This window comes from Rana temporaria, chromosome 9 (assembly GCF_905171775.1).
Source record: "Rana temporaria chromosome 9, aRanTem1.1, whole genome shotgun sequence".
NCBI classification, from domain to species: domain Eukaryota; kingdom Metazoa; phylum Chordata; class Amphibia; order Anura; family Ranidae; genus Rana; species Rana temporaria.
In genome coordinates this window covers 42,254,935-42,276,522 of record NC_053497.1, presented here as the reverse complement: position 1 = coordinate 42,276,522, position 21,588 = coordinate 42,254,935, and the positions used below count along the sequence as shown (strand labels likewise).

The 21,588-nt window shown below is 44.5% G+C and overlaps 1 protein-coding gene across 1 annotated transcript in view; it reads right to left on the bottom strand.

Moving 5' to 3' along the window:
• SLC8A2 (solute carrier family 8 member A2) overlaps nt 1-21,588 on the bottom strand; it is a 278,940-nt gene that overhangs the window by 196,559 nt on the left and 60,793 nt on the right. Inside the window, exon 2 of the mRNA XM_040323283.1 lies at nt 1,635-3,453. Within this exon, the coding sequence (XP_040179217.1) occupies nt 1,635-3,385 (1,751 nt within the window). The 5' untranslated portion in view covers nt 3,386-3,453. The remainder of the gene's footprint in view (nt 1-1,634; nt 3,454-21,588) is intronic.

Sequence of the window (21,588 nt, the reverse complement as noted above, 5' to 3'; positions counted from 1 at the left end):
CTATAAGTCGTTTTTTTCTCAGTGATCACGGGTAGGGTTAGGGACCATGGCCTGCTGGTGATAAAGAAATTAGATAGTCCCTAATATGAAAATGGCTGCATTATGGACACCATTTGAATATTTTTCCAGGGAAAGGTTAATGATTCATCAAAGTATTTTTCGTTTTAATGCACAAATGAGAAAAATGTCAATCCTTCAGACATAATTCAGACATAAAAAGCCTAAGTACAGCTAAAAAATCTGCATATTGTATGTGGTTAGACAAAAACGTATTAAGGCTAATGGCAGCTTACAGTTTGATGGATCAGTCCTTGAACAAAATGGCATAGTATTATAGTACTATTGTAGTACAATAGTCAAATACACACCTTGTTGGCACATGACATTGCTTACCGGAGGCCAGTCTGGCCTGCTTGAAACCAGAGGCGGCTCTCTAATTAGGCAAATTAGGAGGTCGCCTTAGGCCTCGCCCCCACAGGGGCCTCTCAGCTGTCTAATTTGCCTAAAGAATTGGTTAGAGAAAATTCTATAAACAGTAAATTCATAGTTCATAGAATTTAAAACTCATAATATATGCAATTTATACAGTTAATTTTTATCGCTTGAATTATTTTTCCCATTATGGATGTGAATGGGGCCTCATGTCTCAGATTTGCCTAAGGCCTCACAAAGCCTAGAGCCGCCTCTGCTTGAAACCTAGTTATAAATTGTACATTGGAAAAGATTGTACTACAGCGCTACTAACATATAATATACAAGGAAAAAAACACACAAAAAATACCAAATAATAAAAGCTGCAATCTAAACAGTGAAACCAAACCAATAGTAATAAAATAATAATAGTGATGCGCTAATATTAACTAATGTATGGTACAGGAGTACAGCAAGTGCAAATGTGAAATACAAACAATAGCATGACCCCAGTGCAAATGAAAACCGACACAATGGATATGTGTAATAGGATGAGTAAGATGATCCAAAATGCCTCCCCTCTGATTAGTATACACTCACAACGTTCCAGTGATAAGGGTCAGATCAAGCAGACACCAGGATTGCTCAGGAACAATCATATGCAAAAAAGGAGAACAAGAAAAACCTCATTGCGCAATTAGGTAACCCATGAGTAAGTCACGTGACGAGTGACGCAACGCGTAGGGGAGGGGCCTACAGTGACGGGGCCATCGGATGTCGAATCTGTCGAATCCGAGTAAGGAGACCTTCAAACTGAGCGGCAAATCACTAGCCTGAGTCGTAGCGAGGATTCGTGAGTGCACACACTACAGATGTAGTCTATGTCCGCAACCCACATCATACAATATTGCGCAGAGGTTTTTCTTGTTCTCCTTTTTTGCATATGATTGTTCCTGAGCGTTCCTGTTGTCTGCTTGATCTGACCCTTATCACTGGAGCGTTGTGAGTGTATACTAATCAGAGGGGAGGCATTTTGGATCATCTTACTTATCATCAGGACTTCCTATTACACATATCCATTGTGTCGGTTTTCATTTGCACTGGGGTCATGCTATTGTTTGTATTTCACATTTGCACTTGCTTTACTCCTGTACCATACATTAGTTAATATTAGCGCATCACTATTATTATTATATAAATTGTACATTGATTGTGGTACTTACACAGTCTCATCATTCTGGAACTCCAGTTCTCCATAAGCATCTTCAAAGTCAATACCTCCTCCCCGAGCTGTACCCTCTACTGTCCGATATGGTATGATCACAGTCCCTCTTGCCCCCGAGTTCCTCAGCACTCGTACCTCCAGAACCCCAACACTTTCACTGACACGAACCAGTTTCTCCTCAAAAGTAAATATTCCAGCATGATCATCATCCAGAATAGTCACCGTAGCAATGAGCGGTGAGACCAAGCGTGCCTTGGGGCGTCCTTCCCCATCTGGTTCAAACATTCCTTCTGCATCTCCCACCCTCAAGTTCATTAGACGTACAAAGAAATGTTCATCTTCCTCAAAGATGTCATCATCAATTATACCAACTTTTATTTCTTTTTGGGTCTCACCAGGTTTAAAAATCAGTGTTCCTTCACTATATTCGTAGTCTGAACCAGCATTGGCTGAACCATCCTCTGTCTTGTAGTCCACGTAGAAAGTGCTTGTGCCATCTCCTCCTTGGCAGGCAATATTGAGCGTAACTAAGCCACAGTTCTCTAGACACTGGTAATTGCAGGGCTGGAAGAAGATCTTGCTAGTGTTTTCTTCCCCAGCTTCAGAAGCCACCTCCTGTAGGTTAGCTGGCTTTTTGCTATGATCAGCTGCATGTTTTTTCAGCACGTTGCCTGCCCCAATCATCATACGCGTGGCTTGAATACGGTAGAATGCTCTGCTCTTCTGTTGGTGCAACAAGGCATAGTAATTGGCCATTTCAACCAGCTGATCCAACTCCCGCTCAGGGTACTTCTGCTTCAGTTCTTTTAGAATGCGGATGACCTCTTTGCGGCTTTCATCAAGTTCCTTGGCTTCAGCAGCAGCAGCAGCTGCACTGTCTTCGTCTATCGGGTCCTTCATTTCTGGTGCCACCACTGCCCCAGACCCCAGTTTTCCATCCATCTCAATGCTTTTGGGAAACTCACCCTCTGTCTCGATAATGATACCTCTTCTCTTATCTGCTCTGTACCTCTTGTAAACATATTTGTAGAAGAGGAGTCGTTTGTCTGCAACCCAGGCAAAGAGTACACAGGCTGGAAAAAATAAGAGGGTGACCAGTCCCTCCCAGACCTGAACACAGTTTGGGGAAATCACAGCAAGAATGAGATACAGCCATATGTAGGCAAAGATGCTCCAGGTGGCAGTGACAAAAAAAACTCTTGGGTGCTTAATCTTTCGTGATTCACCATTGGGTATGACGTAGACACAAATAGCTATAATGACAAACATATTAAAGGCAGCAGAACCTACAATTGTTCCTGGTCCTAGCTCTCCAGCCTGGAAATTGTGTCCACACACTTCAATGACAGAAAGAAGGATTTCTGGAGCAGAGGAACCTAGGGCCATCAGCGTTAAGTTAGAAACGGTTTCATTCCATATACGGACAGTGGCCACACTGGTTTCCCCATTTGGCTTGGTAAGAGTAATCTCCTTCTCTTGAGAGGTAATAACTTCAATGGATGCCATGAATCGGTCAGCAATGATGGACACTCCCAGGAAGAGGTAAAGCATGGCTACGAAATAAACAACAGCACGAGCAACTTTGTCTCCTGTTGATGGATTGTGGGGCCTCCAGATTGGAAGCAAGATACCTGGCTCACATATTGCATCTTTACTATTATCACAGGTTCCATTTACTGTTTCTTTTGATGAGGCGGAAGCCAGGACAAAGACCACTAGAACAAATCCAACTTTCAGGAGGTATGTCATGGTTGATCTTTCTCTTGTGATAGCCCTCAAGGAGATGGTGGGTTTACGGCAGCTCTGGACAAAAATCCCTGTATGAAAAAAAATGATAAAAGTAAAAACAGAGTATGCAAACCAAGACGAAACATATCATATACTGTTTTTAATCACACACTTGTATAGACAGACTGATTTTGAGGAAATAATTATAGACATAAGGGCTCTTTCACACGGGCGGACCGTATGTCCGCTTTTTCATCCATCCGTGTACGAATGAAAAAGGGACATACATTGATCCCTATGAGATTGCGGGTGTCAGCGGATGATCATCTGCTGACACCCGATCTCATGCGGGTCTGCAATCCCAATTCTGCAGACGGAGGAAAACCCTATTTTTCCATTCGTCTGCGGATCGGTTCGGCTGAACACAGACAGACGGTCCATGTTCATCCGTTCCCCCCCAATAGGGGAAAGCAGAGATCTGACAGGGTGCGGGGACCGCTCTGCCATCCGGCGGCTCAGCGGGGATCAGCGGAGCGATCCTCGCTGAGCAAGCAGAGGTTCACTGGGCGGATCATCACAGATGATACCGCTCTAAAAACTGCTGATCCCTTGGCTTTGCTTCCGTCCAACTAAACCAAAAGGGTGCTGGCTATGCACAGGTGCATTGCATAGAAGAAGATCCTGGACTGCCTCACTCCTTAAAACGATGTCTTTATTATACAAATGAAATCCAAAAAACAACCATAGCGATGCAGTCAAAATTAAGTGAACAACAGGAAAAAGGTGGCTGACATGTTTCACATCATGTGATGCTTACTCATAGCGTGTGAAAGAGCCCTTACTGCTTATTCTAGAATCCCCAACATTATATATTCTACCAACTTACCTATGCCAAGCCCTGTAAATAGACCTCATAAAAAATATTGTAGTAAGACAGTACCAAGTAACGAAATATGGACTATCATTTTCCAAAGAATTGCAACAACCAAATATAAAGCCCAAGTTGTCCATTTATGCTATGTTCTTATATTTAATGCTTTATGGTATTTTACCATCATTTGTACACATGTGGTTAAAGTCAATCTGTAGCCAGGCTACAAACATTTCAATATTTACATGTTCTTAACACAGTAAATACACTTTTAAACTTTTTTAGTAGCAGGTACTGTGGAGCAATTCATAGCCTAGGTATAGAAGTCATTCATGTTGTTCTCTCTGAGCTGCTCAGCTTACCCTGCTATCTCCCCCAGGGATCCTGCTTTGTGTCTACATTTAAGATTAGAAGGCTGGAAGATTGCAGAGTCACTGTGCTGGAAAAGGGGAGGAGAGCAGGGTGAGCTATTGAGAGAATAACTTGAATGACTTCAGTGTTTCTTCTTAGAACGTTGAGGATTAATTGCTTCATAATGCCTGCAGCTACAGAGGTAAGGGAGAGCTCATTTAAAATGTTATTTACGACTGAAAGAAAAATGTAAAACAAAAATGTCCATAGTCTTGACACAGATTCACTTTAAAGGGTCATGGTGATTATGTTGCATAGTCAACATTTATACCTCCCAACTTTTTGAGATGGGAATGAGGGACACCTATTAGCAAAAGTGTGTAGGCATAGGACACACACCCCCAGCCATGCCCCCCTTAAAGGAGAATTATACAAAGAAAAATGATTAGTTAAACCCGCAAGTGCTTATTTTTTACCACTACTATTCCTTTATACTGTCTTTTTTGAAAATTACAAATGCAGCAATTTAGAAATTGATTGAAAGGTTTAGCACTGGGAAACACTTTTTGAAAGATAAAAATGGCATTTTATATACCACTAGATAGATCAGACCAAAATGCCTCCTGCATGTATTCCTACCTGTCAAATATCTCCTCTTTAGCTGTTTGGAGCCCTGCAACACTCTGGATTCTGTGGGTGGGTCTGTTGTCCGGAGCTTGGTGTGTGGAGTCGTGATGTCAGTAGACTGCCCACCCGCCTCTACACTCCCCTTGGCCAGACATCGATATTTCTTACACTGAACTTCTGCTGGTCTTGTGGATTATGCCTAATGATGACGAACATCCAGTCAAAACCCAGGAAAGTCACCACATGACTTCAGCATGTCTAATCATGCTGAGGTGTGGAGCAGCCAATCCTGGGAGAGCTGGAGAAGAAAGGAGGGGGGATGTGAAGTACATAGAATGCCTCTCTTACACTTGTGCATGAGATAAGGAAATCACCTGTCACTCACAGCAAGGGGGAAGAAATGGATACCTATTTCTTTGTGTGTCTGTTTTTATCTTAGTGAAACAAGATAAAAGGATTGCTCAGAGCTGGATTAACTCTTTGTGGAAAGACTGGGAACCGTTAAAATAACATCCTCTGTTGTAAGGCCTCATTCACATGAGGTGGATCTGCTCAGTGGAGTCCGCCAGCTCAGCAGGAGATCTCTCCATTGATCTCCGCTGAGCCAGCGGGTGACAGGTCTGTCGCTGCTCGCAGAACGGGTAGGGGCCTGTCATAGCACTGTTGATTTCTATGGAGAGATCGGATATGCATCTGATCTGCCCAGACGGATGGTGAACGTATCGCCATACGTCTGATTTTACGTTTGATTCATACGTCGGATGGCAGACGAGTGTCAGCGGACACATCTCTGCTGACATCCATCTCCCCATAGGAGTCAATGGATGGTCCCCCTAGGATCCACCTGAAAAACGGACATCAGTCCCGAGCGGGCTTGCCGTGTGAAAGGGGCCTAACAGATACGAGTCTTAGATAAAAAAAAATGTTTTGGGGTTTACATCCACTTTAAGGTTTCTTACCTTAAAGGAGTTGTAAAGGAAAATGTTTTTTCACCTTAATGCAATCTATGCATTAAGGTGAAAAAACATCTGCTGCTGCCGGCCCCCCCCCGAGCCCCCTTTATACTTACCTGACCCCTCGAAAGTCCAGCGCGGTCCCGATATCCTCTGCGTCGCTCAGCCTGGCCACTGATTGGCTAGAGCGGATGGATTGAGAGCAGCGCAGCCATTGGCTGGTGCTGCTGTCAATCACATCCAGTGATGCAGCGCTCCAAGGGGCGGGGCCAAGTGATACAGTGAGCGGCTATGGCCGCTCGCTGTATCACGGGAGCGCGCCTGCAATTAGTGACCACCATGCGAGCTCTTGCATGACTGTGGTTACTAATTGCGGGGAGGACCAGAGACAGCCGCCGAGGGACCCAGAAGACGTGGATCGGGGGCCACTCTGTGCAAAACAAACTGCACAGTGGAGGTAAGTATAACATGTTTGTTATTTAAAGAAGTGACCCTTTAATGCATTCTCTGCATTAGGTTAACAACCCTCTGTGCCCAGAATCCCCCCTTATACTTAAAGCGGGGGTTCACCCTATAAAAAAAAATTCTAGCATAAAATTCGGCATAGTAGCGCGAGCTACAGTATGCCTGTCTTAATTTTTGTATCCCCGTACTCACTGTTATATCGTACATCGAAGATTCAGACTGCCCACGGGGAATGGGCGTTCCAATCCAGACGGAAGGTGATTGACGGCCGGCTCTGGCGCGTCACGCTTCTCCGGAAATAGCCGAAATAGGCTTGGCTCTTCACGGCGCCTGCGCATAGCCTGTGCGCAGGCGCCGTGAAGAGCCGAGACCTACTCCGGCTGTCTTCGGGGAGCGTGACGTGCCAGAGCCGGCCGTCAATCACCCTCCCTCTTGAAAGGAACGCCCATTCCCCGCGGGCAGTCGGAATCTTCTATGTACGATATAACAGTGAGTACGGGGATAAAAAAATTAAGACAGGCATACTGTAGCTCGCGCTACTATGCCAAATTTTATGCTAAAAAGTTGTTCTGCAGGGTGAAACACCGCTTTAAAGGAGCCTAATTTCGAACCAGCGCTGTTCACATGAGCAGCGGCTCCTCACAGGGCAGATTGATAGGAGTGGGAGACATTGGCTCCTGCTGCTGTCAATCAAATCCTATGGCAAGGGAGTGGGGAGCAGGGAAAACCCCCGCTGTCTATGTCTATGGACATTGCCAGCGGTGCTCAGAAGCGAGCCCACACATGTATCGCAAGCTGCTTGCTAAGGGAGGTACTCAGAAGGCATAAGGAGCCAGGAGCTCTGGTGGGGGACCCCAAAAGTGAGAGTTCAGGGCTGCTTTGTGCAAAAACCAGTGCACAGAGCAGGTACAGTAAGTATGACATGCTTGTTATTTTAAAAAATGTAAGGTTTAAAATCACTTCTAAAAATGTAACTAGTAGGGTAATTATAGTCAAGGTTTAGTGGTCCATACAATGTGATAAGATCATAATGCAGTAGAAAAGCTATGGTTATAAGCAGTTTATAATTCTCGAGGATTTCTGATTGGTTGCTGTTGGTTACTATAGTTTTCACATCATCACTGCAATTTTCACTTCCTTGCTGAATAAGACCATCTATTCCTAGTGATGTCTGGGTAAAAGCTTCAAAGGGAAATCAATACTTTTTGCTTTCTATTACCTATATTCTTATAGCCTGGAATCCATAATAAACAAAAAGCCAAGCATTCTATTCCTAACATAATGACAGCTCAGACCAATTTTATGATATTCTCACTTGCTCGCGTACGCTACAGAGAACACTATTCAAATAGGAGACAATCTAGCATTTAAAAAGGCACAGAAGAGATCAATGATAAATTGCAAAGCACAGTAATCTCAAGCAAGCAATTAGCAGACCTCCCCACTTTCTGATGTGGGAAAGAGGGACACATTTTAGCACAAATTATTTAGGAAGGGGACATAACCTTGTCACACTACTAGCCAGGCTGACTGTGAAGATCTAATTAATGTGTGATAATATTCTGTTTAACCCACTGAGGATCTATTAGCATTTCCTATCCTGCTCACATCATAGCATTTGACAATTACCATTGCAATAAAGACAGAAAAAAAGTTTAGCCCATTAACACGTTTGATAAAATATATGTACTTTCACTTATACAAGTCTCTACCAGGGGCGGACTGACCATTCGGGCACTCGGGCATTTCCTGAGGGCCCCATGCCACTGGGGGGCCCCACCAGGGTTGCCAGCCTCAGTAAAACCAGGGACATTATGTAAAGATCATTTGTATTCTGTGTGTATGTATACTGTGTGTGTATATTGCGTGTCTGTGTATGTGTATACTGTGTATGTATACTGTATGTGTGTGTGTGTGTATACTGTGTATGTATACTGTATGTGTGTGTGTGTATACTGTGTATGTATACTGTGTGTGTGTGTGTGTGTGTATACTGTGTGGTCCCATAATCTATTGCCTGGGGGCCCCATAATCTCCTATTGCCCGAGGGCCCCATAATCTCCTATAGCCCGGGGGCCCCATGAGCTGTTAGTCCGCCCCTGGTCTCTACAATAGAACCTAAAGAGGGGCCGAGGAGAAAGGATGGACAGGATTTGTTTTTCAAAAGAGGAACAGTCGGGAGTTATGAATCAGGCCCATCTTAGTACCGTTTACTACACTCTGATTGAATGCTATAGATCACAGGTGTCAAACACAAGGCCAGTGTCGAATCCTGCCCCCCAGGCCATTTCATGTGGCCCTCGCATCTCTCCTGCAGCTGCAAGAGGGCTCCAGCCCTCCTCTGGTCCTACTCCAGACCCTTACTTTCTGCTTTCAAGCAATGCATCAGCTTCTTCCCAGCAGCAGCATAAGGAAAGGGGGGTGTACTGTGATGTAAGGGAGAGTGGGGGACTCAACTTCTGATAGTGGGGTGGCTCTTGACATCCAATGTAAGGGGAGGGGATGCGCTGGACATCCAATCTTACAGATATGACCGGCCCTTTTAAATGCAATCATAATGGTAATTGCAATGGTAAGGCTGCATTCATGGAAATGGTGAGGCTGCATTCATGGCCATGGTGAGGCTGCATTTAGGCAATGGTGAGGCTGCATTGATTGCAATGGTAAGGTTGTATTCATGGCAATGGTGAGGCTGCATTCATAGCAATGCGGAGGCTGCTGATGGGCACTGATAAGGCTGCATTGATGGGCACTGACCCTTATTTTGCTTCACAGTTCCTTATTTAAAATTAATTTTTTTTCCTGAAACTTCCCTCTTAAAGTGAAGGTGCATGTTATACGCCGAGAAATACGGTATATCCAAATAGCACGCCCAAGCTCATCCTTACTCCTAAATGGCGGTTGGGGATTCGCTGGGTGCCACAAAAGATATATATATATATAAATAACATGCCAGAGCTCAGCTCTTCACCCCACACAGCCACAACGTCAAGATAACTCCTGTTGGGCAGTGTATTAGACTTTTAATGGTTCAAAGAATGTCAGGAAAAAGGGTCAGCCCTCACGCATGTTCACTTCATAAAATCTTTGAAAAAAGTTTGAACGCCCCTGGTATAGACAGTCCTCCCAAGGCCTCCCACCCAATGTTTAGTTCAAATTTAATCCTGTCTTTAGATCATAGGCCAGGAAGGTCAAACTCAAATGCATACACTGGGCAACATTTATAGGTAGATTCAGGTAGAGTTAGGCCGACTTATCAGTAGATAAGCCGACCTAACTCAGAATCTATGCCGACTTATGTTTAAGCGTATGCTCAAACAGAGATACGCTTAAACATATCTAAGATACGACGGCTTGCGCCGTCCTATCTTAGATTGCAATATTTCTGCTGGCCGATAGGTGGCGCTTCCATTGCGGCCGGCGTAGAATATGTAAATGAGGAGATACGCCGATTCACGAACGTATGCCCGGCCGACGCAGTACTTTTACGCCGTTTACGTAAGAGATAGGCCGCGTAAAGTTAGAGCTAGGCTCTAGTGGAGTAGTAATGTCAAGTATGGCCGCCGCGAGATTCAAATTTTTTTCGTCTTTTGCGTAAGTCGTCCGCGAATCGGGATTTACGTCGTTTACGTCCATGTCTAAATCAGTCTAAATCAAGCCGCAAAGCACACTGGGAAATGTAGGCGCCCGGCGCATGCGCAGTATAAAAAAACGTAAAAAACGTGAGGTCAAGCCTCATTAGCATTAAACATGCCCCCCCCCCCCCAACACATTTGAATTAGGCGCCCTTGCGCCCGCCCGCTTTAGGCTACACCGCCGTATATTAGCAGGCAAGTATATTGAGAATCATTACTAGCCTAGCTAATTTACGGCGGCGTAGCCTAAACACGCTAAGCTACGCCGCCGTAACTTTAATCCATTGTACCTGAATCTACCTATCTGTGTAATAAATCTGGGAGGGGCCATTACTATTGTGGAAAATTACAATAATGCAGTTTACTCTTCGCTTCGGAGTAAAAAAAACATTTCATTTATTATTCAACTGCAAAATTATAATAGGAATTGTAGCCTTTATCAACTGGAGAACAGCTGGGGCTTCATTCAATTTCAATTCGTAAACTGCTTAGAGCTGTAGAGAAGCGAGAGGGATACAGGCAGCCAAAAAAACACCAGTTTCCCATGTCTGCTTCAAGCTTAACCAGTTAACTCCTAACACTCCCGAACAAGTATAGCTTACCAGTATCCATTGCATCCTTCGCAAATCCCTTATAGTTCCAGCAGCTGTACCTAAAATAGTGGATATATAGTATATGTGTTTGAACTGTGTATTTATTTGTGTAGCCAGAGTTTCAACTATTCTCTCCATAAAATGTAGGTGACAGGTCTACTTTAAAAAATAAACCAGACTCCCTATCGCCATAAATTACCATTGGTCATAAATATTGAATGACACTAGGATAATAAAAGTCCCAAGTAAATATAGTGTGGTTGATTCTCTGACACAGAAGATAGAGTACAATTTTGGATATGCTTGTTGCTTGATTTGTGAAGCAATACATACAGTGGATGTTTTATAGTTTATAGTCATTCAGGCATACTCAGCAAACTCTGGAAGAAATGTATTCCTGTGCTGGGACAAGGAGTGCTGCAAAGTGTTATTAGGACTCTACACATGTGCAAAACAATAAAATGAAAATATTTTTTAAAACAAAAAGAAGTATAGATGTTACAGGAAGTATGCAGTTATATAGCAATTAATTGTCAAAAGTCTTGTAATTGTCTTTTGACACTTACAGTTCTAAATATATGCACTTACACTGTACCAATGACATTAGCTGGGAAGGGATTAAACCACTAGGGCGATCAAAGGGTTAAATGTGTGCCTAACCAGTGTTTTTGTGTACATTGGGGTAGATTCAGAGAGAAGATACGACGGCGTATCTCCTGATACGCCGTGGTATCTTTGAGTCCGGCCGGTCGTATCTATGCGCCTGATTCATAGAATCAGATACGCCTAGATTTGACTAAGATCCGACCGACATAAGTCTCTTACGCCGTCGGATCTTAAAGCGGAGGTTCACCCTCAAAATGAACTTTCCAGCATCCTTAAAGCGGAAGAAAACCCATCAATTTAACAGTTTGAAAAAGCAGTTACATTCCTGGCATGCCGGGAATGCTAACTGTCACATTGGAAGTGCTCTCAACCAAACTGTCAAACCATCCAATGGCTGGTGTCATAACTGATCACATGTGCAGCATCATGGCAGTTGAAGATTAAACAGAGGCCAAGACGCGCCTTAGCAGCCATCAATCAACTCCTCTTCGCTTAGAAATGCCCATTCCCCGCAGGATTCCCCGCTCGGAGCCGGAAAACAAGGGCTCATATAACAATAAGTACAAGTAAAAAAAAAAAAAGAAACAGCATACTGCAGATGTTAGCAGTATGCTACAGCTAATGTCAAAAAGTGGATTTTTGGGTGAACCTCCGCTTTAACTGCATATTTACGCTGGCCTCTAGGGGCGTGTATGCTGATTTACACCTAGATATGTAAATAAGCTAGATACGCGAATTCACTAACGTACACGCGGCTGACGCAGTACATTTACGACGTTTCCGTAAGGCTTTTCCTGGCGTATAGTTACCCCTGCTATATGAGGCGTATCCTATGTTAAGTATGGGCGTCGTTCCCGGGTCAAATTTTAAAAAGTTACGTCGTTTGCGTAAGTCGTCTGTGAATGGGGCTGGACGTCATTTACGTTCACGTCGAATCCAATGACGTCCTTGCGGAGCAATGCACACTGGGAAATTCCACGGACGGCGCATGCGCCGTTCGGGAAAAACGTCAATCACGTTAGGTCAAGCCTGATTTAAATAACACACGCCCACCTCTTCAGAATTTGAATTAGGCGGGCTTACGTCGGGATATTTACGCTACGCCGCGGCAACTTTCTTTTAAGAATACGGCACTTGCCTGTAAATAGGATACGTTACGCCCGCACAAAGAAGCGCCATTCTACCTGAATACACCCCATTGTGTGCTGCTTTCACTAAAAGATGTGCTTTGCAGGGAAAGAAAATCCATCACATCCCTGCTGACAAGACAGAGCTCTGCCTTGTTTACATAGGCAGAGCTCCATCCTGTGCCTCTCCTCGATGATCAGTGAGTGCCAGCGGACATCCATTGGCAGGTGCCTGCTGATCAGCTTCTGCTGTGACCAAACACATGCACCCCCTACTCATTCTGCACAGAATGATCGCCCTGTAAATCTTCTATAGGGCGATTGGCAAGCGATTACATTTTTTATAAATAGTTTTTATGGTAATGCACAAGGCTGGTGCAAAGACTCTCCTAATCTGAAGAGGGGAGCAAGGCCGACACATTGCCTGTGGAGTTTATGGAGGAATTGCTTTTGGGGGTGACATTAGAAGAAACTATCTTTATCATTGGTCTCCAAACTGTGGCCTGGGGGCCAGATGCGGCCCCTTGCTTGCTTTTATCTGGCCCTTGGGGCATTCTTATTGTCTGATACCAACAATTCGGGCATAATTCCCCCTACTGATGTGAATGAATGGACACAACTCCTTCCCATTACATCAATGATGTGGCACTATTCCTCCCCAAGGACACCAATGATGGGGTACAATTCCTTCAAATTACACCAACAATAAGGCCCAGTGACAGGGCACAATTCCTCCCAGAGACACCAACGATAGGGAACAATTCCTCCCAATGACACCAACAATAGGGCCCAGTGACCCCAATGATGGTGCACAATTCCTCCCAGTGACACCAACAATGGGGCACAATTCCTCTCACTGCCACCAATGATGGGGCACAATTACTCCCAATGAAACAAACAATGGGGCATTATTTTTTCCCCACTGACGTCAGGACCTTTTCTACGCCAATGCCCACAGTCCGGCCCCTCCACCTAAAGTCTGAAGGACAGTAAATCAGCTCTTTGTTTAGAAAGTTTGGAGATCCCTGATCTTTATGATTGACTTCTTTCTATGGGACTGATAATGCCCATTTTCCTCTAGCATTTATTTTGTTTTTGACCTACTAGCATGCAACCTGTTTTACATGAGCTATCCTACCAGTGGCCGTCCGTCTTTAGAGGGCGCTGGAGCGCTGCCCCCTCTGGTGGCTTCGCACCGCCACTGAAATAACATTCATTTAGTGCATTGCATGAATGTATGTTATTGTTGCCAGCTGCCGCTGGCAATTCAGATGGCCGGAACTTGAGCGCCGACCTCCTGAATAACGGCAGCTGGTTGGCTGTGCGGAAGTGCCTATAAGAGCCAGCGGTTCTGATAGGCTTTCCGAGTACAGCCCTCGTCTCCCAGAAGCTTATCCTCGGAAAGTATGGGGGGTGCGTTCCTTGGATAAGACTGACGGCCCTCTCAGCCAATCAGGCTCACCGATTCTGGTTATTGGTAACCGGATTGTCTGAAGCGTCACCAAGGCGGGAGAAGACATCGAGGGACGTGGAAGGAGAAAGGTAAGTGCATTTTACAGGGCACAGAGGCGACAAAGGGCACAGTGGCATCAATGGGCACCGTGGCGACAAAGGGCACAGTGACATCAATGGGCACAGCGGCGACAATGGGCATAGAGGCAACAAAGGGCACAGTGGCATCAATGTGCACCATGGCGACAAAGGGCACAGTGGCATCAATGGGCACAGTGGTGACAATGGGCACAGTGGCAACAATTAAAGGGCACAGTGACATGCACAGTGGCAACAATGGGCACAGTGGTTATAATTAAAGGGCACAGTGGTGACAATTGGCACAGTAGGGACAATTGAGGGGCACAGTGGCTGCGTTTGATGGCATGGCACAGTGGTGATAATTGATGACACAGTGGCTGCGTTTGATGGCATGGCACAGTGGTGACAATTGATGGCACAGTGGCTGCGTTTGATGGCATGGCACAGTGACTGCGTTTGATGGCATGACACAGTGATGCGAATTGATGGCATAGTGACTGCATTTGATGGCATGTCACTGTGGTGACAATTGATGGCACAGTGGCTGCATTTGATGGGCACAGTGAGGCTTTTCTTTTATTTTTTTTCGTTTGCGCCCCCCCCCCCCCCCTAAAATTTTGAGCACCAGCCGCCACTGTATCCTACTACACATTTTAGACATCTTTACCCACAGAAACCAGATTCCAGCTGTCATTTTCTAGTCTACAATAGAAATCACAGGTCATAGTATCAAAGCAGGTGTCTTTTGCACATATAAAAGATTCACTTTGTATTGCAGTTCTCAATACAGAATCATCTTGAGTAGCATTACTATAGCATTGCCTATTCATTCCATACTGCATGCTGCGTCTTCAAACTTTGATGTAATGTGTTTCATAGTGTAGGTGAAAGGTGTTCTTTAAAGCAATTGTTGATTTCTTCTCGGGATAAATATGGATGCTGCCAACAGAGAAAATGTGACAAGTGCTGTCTGATAAAGGGCCATGTTTGTATACTTTACATGTAATTGCTCAGCTGGGCCGTTTGCTTTGCCACCCCACACTGTGCCATGCCTTTGTTTGCTACCGTCTCAAGAGAGATGTCAAACAGGGACATACTTTAACGTCTGCGCTATTTATACAGTTCCCACCCCTGGGAGAGCTCCGAAGTGCTTCTCTCCCTGTGTACCAGCTGGAGACGTACAGGAATTCATTGCCAGGTGCTACAGGTTTCATACCGCCATACAGAGAGGGGCCCCTGGGAGTCTCCTGGTCTGCCAGTGCACATGGCTCTGCTCTGCTAAACAAGTGAAAAGCTGAAGAGTCACGAATAGGCAGGAGCACAATAAATACAGTACATGCTACTTACAAATGTATTACTCCAGCAACATTCCGTGGACTGCTGACAGCCAGCATACTGCATGCACTTAGTACCACATCATGTAGCTGGGCACAGTAGCATAGTGGTTAGCACTCCTGTCATGCAATTCTAGGGTCCTCGGTTCAAACGCCACCCAGGACATTAAATGCAATTTTTTAAATTGGTAATTAAAAACGACCGTGTGTATGCTCCAGAGCATTTTTCTCGACTTGAAAAATGGGCATTAAAAATTTAGAACATGCTCTATTTTTTCGCAACGTTAAAAATGGTCGTGTGTAGGCTTTAACGACGGGGGAAAAAAACACGCATGCTCAGAAGCAAGTTATGAGAAGGGAAATTTGGCTCCGCACCGCCACTGAAATAACATATATTCATGCATTGCATGAATGTATGTTATTTTTGCCAGCAGCCGCTGGCAATTCAGATGGCCGGAACTTATTTGCATAATCAAGCCCAAAGGGTGGCGCCATTCGAATGGAACTTCCTCTTTATAGTGCCATCGTACATGTTGTACGTCATCGCGCTTTGCTCGAGCAACGATTGCACGATCGCGTGTATGCAAGGCAGGCTTGACAAGAATCACGACGAGAAAAACATAGGGGTGGATTCAGCAAGCAATTACGCCTGCGTATCCATTGCTAAGTAGCGCCGGCGTATCGACTTTCTGTATTCAGAAAGCTCGATACGCCGACTGTAGCCTAAGATATGACTGGCATAAGGCTCTTATGCCGTCGTATATCTTAGGCTGCATTCTTACGCTGGCCGCTAGGTGGCGTTCCCATAGTGGTCAGCGTAGAGTATGCAAATTGCATACTCACGCCGATTCACAAACGTACGCTCGCCGGCGTTCGAGTTTTACGTCGTTTGCGTTCGTCGCTTTCTGCGTAAGGCTGCTCCTGCTATTAGGAGGCGCGATTTTCTAAATTTACATCACTTGCGTAAGTGAATCGTGAATGGCGCTGGACGCCATTTACGTTCACGTCGAAGCAAATGACGTCCTTGTGACGTCATTTACCGCAATGCACGTCGGGAAATTTTCCCGACGGAGCATGCGCAGTAGGTTCGGCGCCGGAAACGCGCCTAATTTAAATGATCCACGCCCCCTACGGGATCATTTAAATTACGCACGCTTACGCCGGCCACTTTTACGAAACGCCCCCGCAAATTACGGAGCAAATGCTTCGTGAATGAAGCGTAGCTCAAGTAATTTACGGAGGCGTAGCGTAAAAACGGTACGCTGCGCCGCCGTAGTAGTGCGCTCCCCTACTTGAATCTACCCCACATTTTTTTTCCATGTCATTAAAAACGGTCGTGTGTACGCGGCATAAGACTTTGTACACCTTTTACTTGATGCACCTGGAATGTGTCTGGATGATTTAAACTGAAAAACTAAAGGCATTGATAGCAGTGGTAGACAAACCAGAAGGCACATGGGCCCCCTGGAATTTAGGGGCCCAATTATACTAAAAGTGGTTTTGGGACCCCATTCTGTTGGAAACTACTTATTTCTATGGCGGGGAGAAAGCGGGAGGCATTCTCCTTCATGCCCCATCCATTCTCTTGGATTATAATATTCAAATAGTGGCAGAGGGCGAGTATTTCTTTAACTCCCTGTCTGAATGGCACTGAGACATGCAGAGCAGAATTATTCTCCCTTATTATTTTCCTCTTGACAGCATTTGGACTGGAAATGAAGGGGGTGATCCCCAACTGTATAATATGGACCATGAGAGAGTTGATCTTCATCTGCTGTCTATGGCCCAGATTCACAACCGAGATACGACGGCGTATCTCCAGATACGCCGTCGTACCTCTGAGTTGCACCGTCGTATCTATGTGCCTGATTCTTAGAATCAGTTACGCAAAGATATCCATTAGATCCGACAGGCGTAAGTCTCTTACGCCGTCGGATCTTAACTGCATTTTTTTTTTGGACCACTAGGTGGCGCTTCCGTTGAATTCCGCATCGAGTATGCAAATTAGCTAGATACGCGAATTCCCGAACGTACGCGCGGCCGACGCAGTAAAGTTACGACGTTTACGTTAGGCTTTTCCTGGCGTAAAGTTGCCCCTGCTATATGAGGCGCAGCCAATGTTAAGTATGGCGTCGTTCCCGCGTCGAAATTTGCGTTTGCGTAAGTCGTCCGTGAATGGGGCTGGACGTCATTTACGTTCACGTCGAAACCAATGACGTCCTTGCGGCGTACTTTGGAGCAATGCACACTGGGAAATTCCACGGACTGCGCATGCGCCGTTCCGAAAAAACGTCAATCACGTCGGGTCACAGTAGTTTTGCATAAAACACGCCCCCCTGATCCAAATTTGAATTAGGCGGGCTTACGCCGGCCGATTTACGCTACGCCGCCGCAACTTACGGAGCAAGTGCTTTGAGAATACAGCACTTGCGCGTGTAAGTTGCAGAGGCGTAACGTAAATCAGATACTTTACGCCCGCACAATTTTACGCGGCTCTACGTGAATCTGCCACTATGTATTTATGTATCCATCTATCTACACTACCTAAGTGTTTGTACTTGGGCAGTAGTTAAATGAGGGGTGTCACAATTGTTTTCACAGAGACCTTTTGGTGACTTTGTAAAATAAAGACATTATTAGGAGTGGTAATGTTTTCTAAGACACTGGCGATTCCCTGTATGTGAAAGAACAAAACACACTGCCAAAATAAATAGGATGTACAAGTGACATGAAAAATAAGTATTTGTACAGGTGTGGGAACATTTAAAGACCATTTAACCACTTCAATACGGGGCATTTTGACCCCCTTTCTGCCCAGACCAATTTTTATTTTTTAGCGCTGTCGCACTTTGAATGACAATTGCGCTATAAACAAAAGAAGAGCGACAATTTTGAAAAAAAACACTATTTTTTACTTTTTGCTATAATAAATATCACAATTAAAAAAAAAAAATTCCTAATTTTAGGCCGATATGTATTCTTCTAACTATTTTCGGTAAAAAAAAAAACGCAATAAGCGTATACTGATTGGTTTGCGCAAAAGTTATAGCGTATACAAAATAGGGGATAGATTTATGCCATTTTTTTTTTTTACTAGTAATGGCGGTGATCTGCGATTTTTTTATTGTGACTGTGACATTGCGACGGACATTTCGGACACTTTGGACACATTTTTGGGACCATTCACATCTATTCAGCGATCAGTGCTATAAAAATGCACTAATATCTGTGTAAATGTGACTGGCAGGGAAGGGGTTAACACTAGGGGGCAATCAAGGGGTTAAATGTGTTCCCTAGGGAGTGATTCTAACTGTGGGGACTGACTGACTGGGGGAGGTGACCGATCGGTGTCCCTATGTACAAGGAATACACCATCAGTCTCCTCTCCCTGACAGGACGTGGATCTGTGTGTTTACAAACACACAGATCCACGTCCTTGGCTGTGTAACCGACGATCGTGGGCATCGCAGCCACCAGGCACGTGCATCGGTACCCGAGTGGCACACGCGCGCCCCCTAGTGGCCGGGAGGCCAGAGGACGTCATATGACGGCCGCCCAGGATGGCAGAGCCACCTTGTGGCCGTCATATTAATATACACGGGATGGGAAGTGGTTAAAGACATACTCCACAAAAAAGTTCTAATTCTGTAGGGCCCATTTATACTTTATGTCAGGGATCTCCAATCTATGGCCCTCCAGCTGTTGCAGAATTACATGTCCCATGAGGCATTGTAAAACTCTGACATTCACAGACATGACTAGGTATGATGGGAATCGTAGTTCCTGAACAACTGGAGGGCCATAGTTTGGAGACCCATGCTTTATGTTAAAGTATTTAAATGTCATACATTAATGTGTGTTGTCTTAAAATGGATCTAAATGCAGAAGGTTTTTTATCTTAATGCATTCTATGCATTAAGACAAAAAAAACTTCTGTGTGCAGCAGCCCCCCTAATACTTACCTGAGCCCCATCTCGATCCATCAATTTTATACAAGAGATTGTACAACTGTCTGGGACTCTCCCTCCTGGCTGAGAACATGGCGGGCGCCATTGGCTGCCACTGCTGTCAATGAGCCAATGAGAATAGTGAGGGGGTGGGACCGAGCCAAGGCTCTTTGTCTGAATGGACACACAGAGCAGCGGCTCAGCTCCAGTGCCCCCATAGCAAAATGCTTGCTGTGGGGGCAGGAGGGAGGGGTCAGGAGTGCCGGTGAGGGACCCGAGAAGAGGAGTATCTGTGCTGCTCTGTGCAGAACCACTGCACAGAGCAGGTAAGTAGAACATGTTTGTTATTTTTAAACAAAAAAAAAACAAGACTTTAGTATAACTTTAAGGCAGCCTACTTATATTCAATGAGCTGCCAATGCACCACAACAAGCCAATTATTGACATGGACCATTTTTTCCAATGCAGTGCACCATTAAGTTACTCAATACCGTATAGGTGCCTTGGGGTGTCATTGAAATGTAATGCAACAAAACATAATGGACCCTAAATGTTAACTAATTAAAGAAGAATTCCAGGTATGAATATTTTAAACAAACATTTCTCCAGCACAGGGCATCGACCAGGTATGGTATTTGCTTAGTTACATTGGTCCAATGTTACTAGGAATAAAATAGCTACACCTGGAATTCTTCTTTAAGGCCAATATCCTACTGTGTCCAAGGGACTAAATTCTGACCAACTACTAATGATTAAGGCACTGGATGCATGGCTGAACTGGCCCTTGTCCTTTTTTAGGCACATAAGTTTCCCATTGAGATCAATAGAAGTAATGCCGCGTACACACGAAAAGTTTGATGTGAGCTTTTGGTAATTTCCGACAACAAAAATTTGAGAGCCGATTCTCAATTTTCCCAATGGGAAAAGTTCTTGTCGGAAATTCCGATCGTCTGTATGCAATTCCAACGCACAAAAAAACATGCATGCTCGGAATCAAGTCGACACATGCTCGGAAGCATTGAACTTCATTTTTCTCGGCTCGTCGTAGTGTTGTATGTCACTGCATTCTTGACGGTCGGAATTTTGTGTGACCGTGTGTATGCAACACAAGTTTGAGCCAAAATCCACTGTTTTCTTGTCGGAATTTCCGATCGTGTGTACGCGGCATAAGTGTCCATGCACATTAATGCAGATTTTAACATGAGCTTCAAAGAACTTTGCATTGTATGTAAACGCATATAAAACCAATATCAATGTGCGTAAAGGCACTTTAACAAGCATTTTCATGCATTTCCACTGATTTTACTAGAAAACAGATGTGCCTAAAAATAGACAAGTGGAAATGCAGCCTTAGCTTATGAACTCTTTAGTGTATAAAGCCGATAGTTGATAATGCAATTAATGCCTTTAATGCACATCATTTATGTTTTTTACATTTTTTAGGTTTAATGGTCATTAACCAAGGCGAGAGTTAATATGCAGTGCCCAGAACCCCAAAGGAATTAGTCAGTGATCATCTTTAATTGTTCTGACTGCTCTAAATGCTAAAAGCTTAAGCTGGCAAAACACAGTAATTTTTTTTATTTTCAACCTGCGGGCTGAATGAAAAAAAAATCTAACAGATTTCTCCATCCACACTACACCGCGTGGATGGGCGAATCTCCTGCTGCGGCTATTGTATTCTGACAGCCGGCACCAGCGGGAACCAGCTGAAGTACGCATAGCGTATGGCCAGCTTAATTTTTACAGTACATAATTTTGCAGCTTTGGCATAGTTGTTTTGCATTGATACAGAGAGAGTAGGGATGAGCTTTGAGTTCGAGTCAAACTCACGTTTGACTCGAACATTGCCTGTTCGCCGAACAGCGAACAATTTGGGGTGTGCGCGGCAAATTCGAAAAGCCGCAGAACACCCTGTTAAAGTCTATGGGAGAAATCTAAAGTGCTAATTTTAAAGGCTTATATGCAAGTTATTGTCATAAAAAGTGTTTGGGGACCTGGGTCCTGCCCCAGGGGACATGTATCAATGCAATTTTGTTTTTTTAAAAAACTGAAGTTTTTTCAGGAGCAGTGTTTTTAATAATGCTTAAAGTGAAACAATAAAAGTGAAATATTCCTTAAAATTTCGTACCTAAGGGGTGTGTAAAGTATGCCTGTAAAGCAGCGCTTGTTTCCGGTGCTT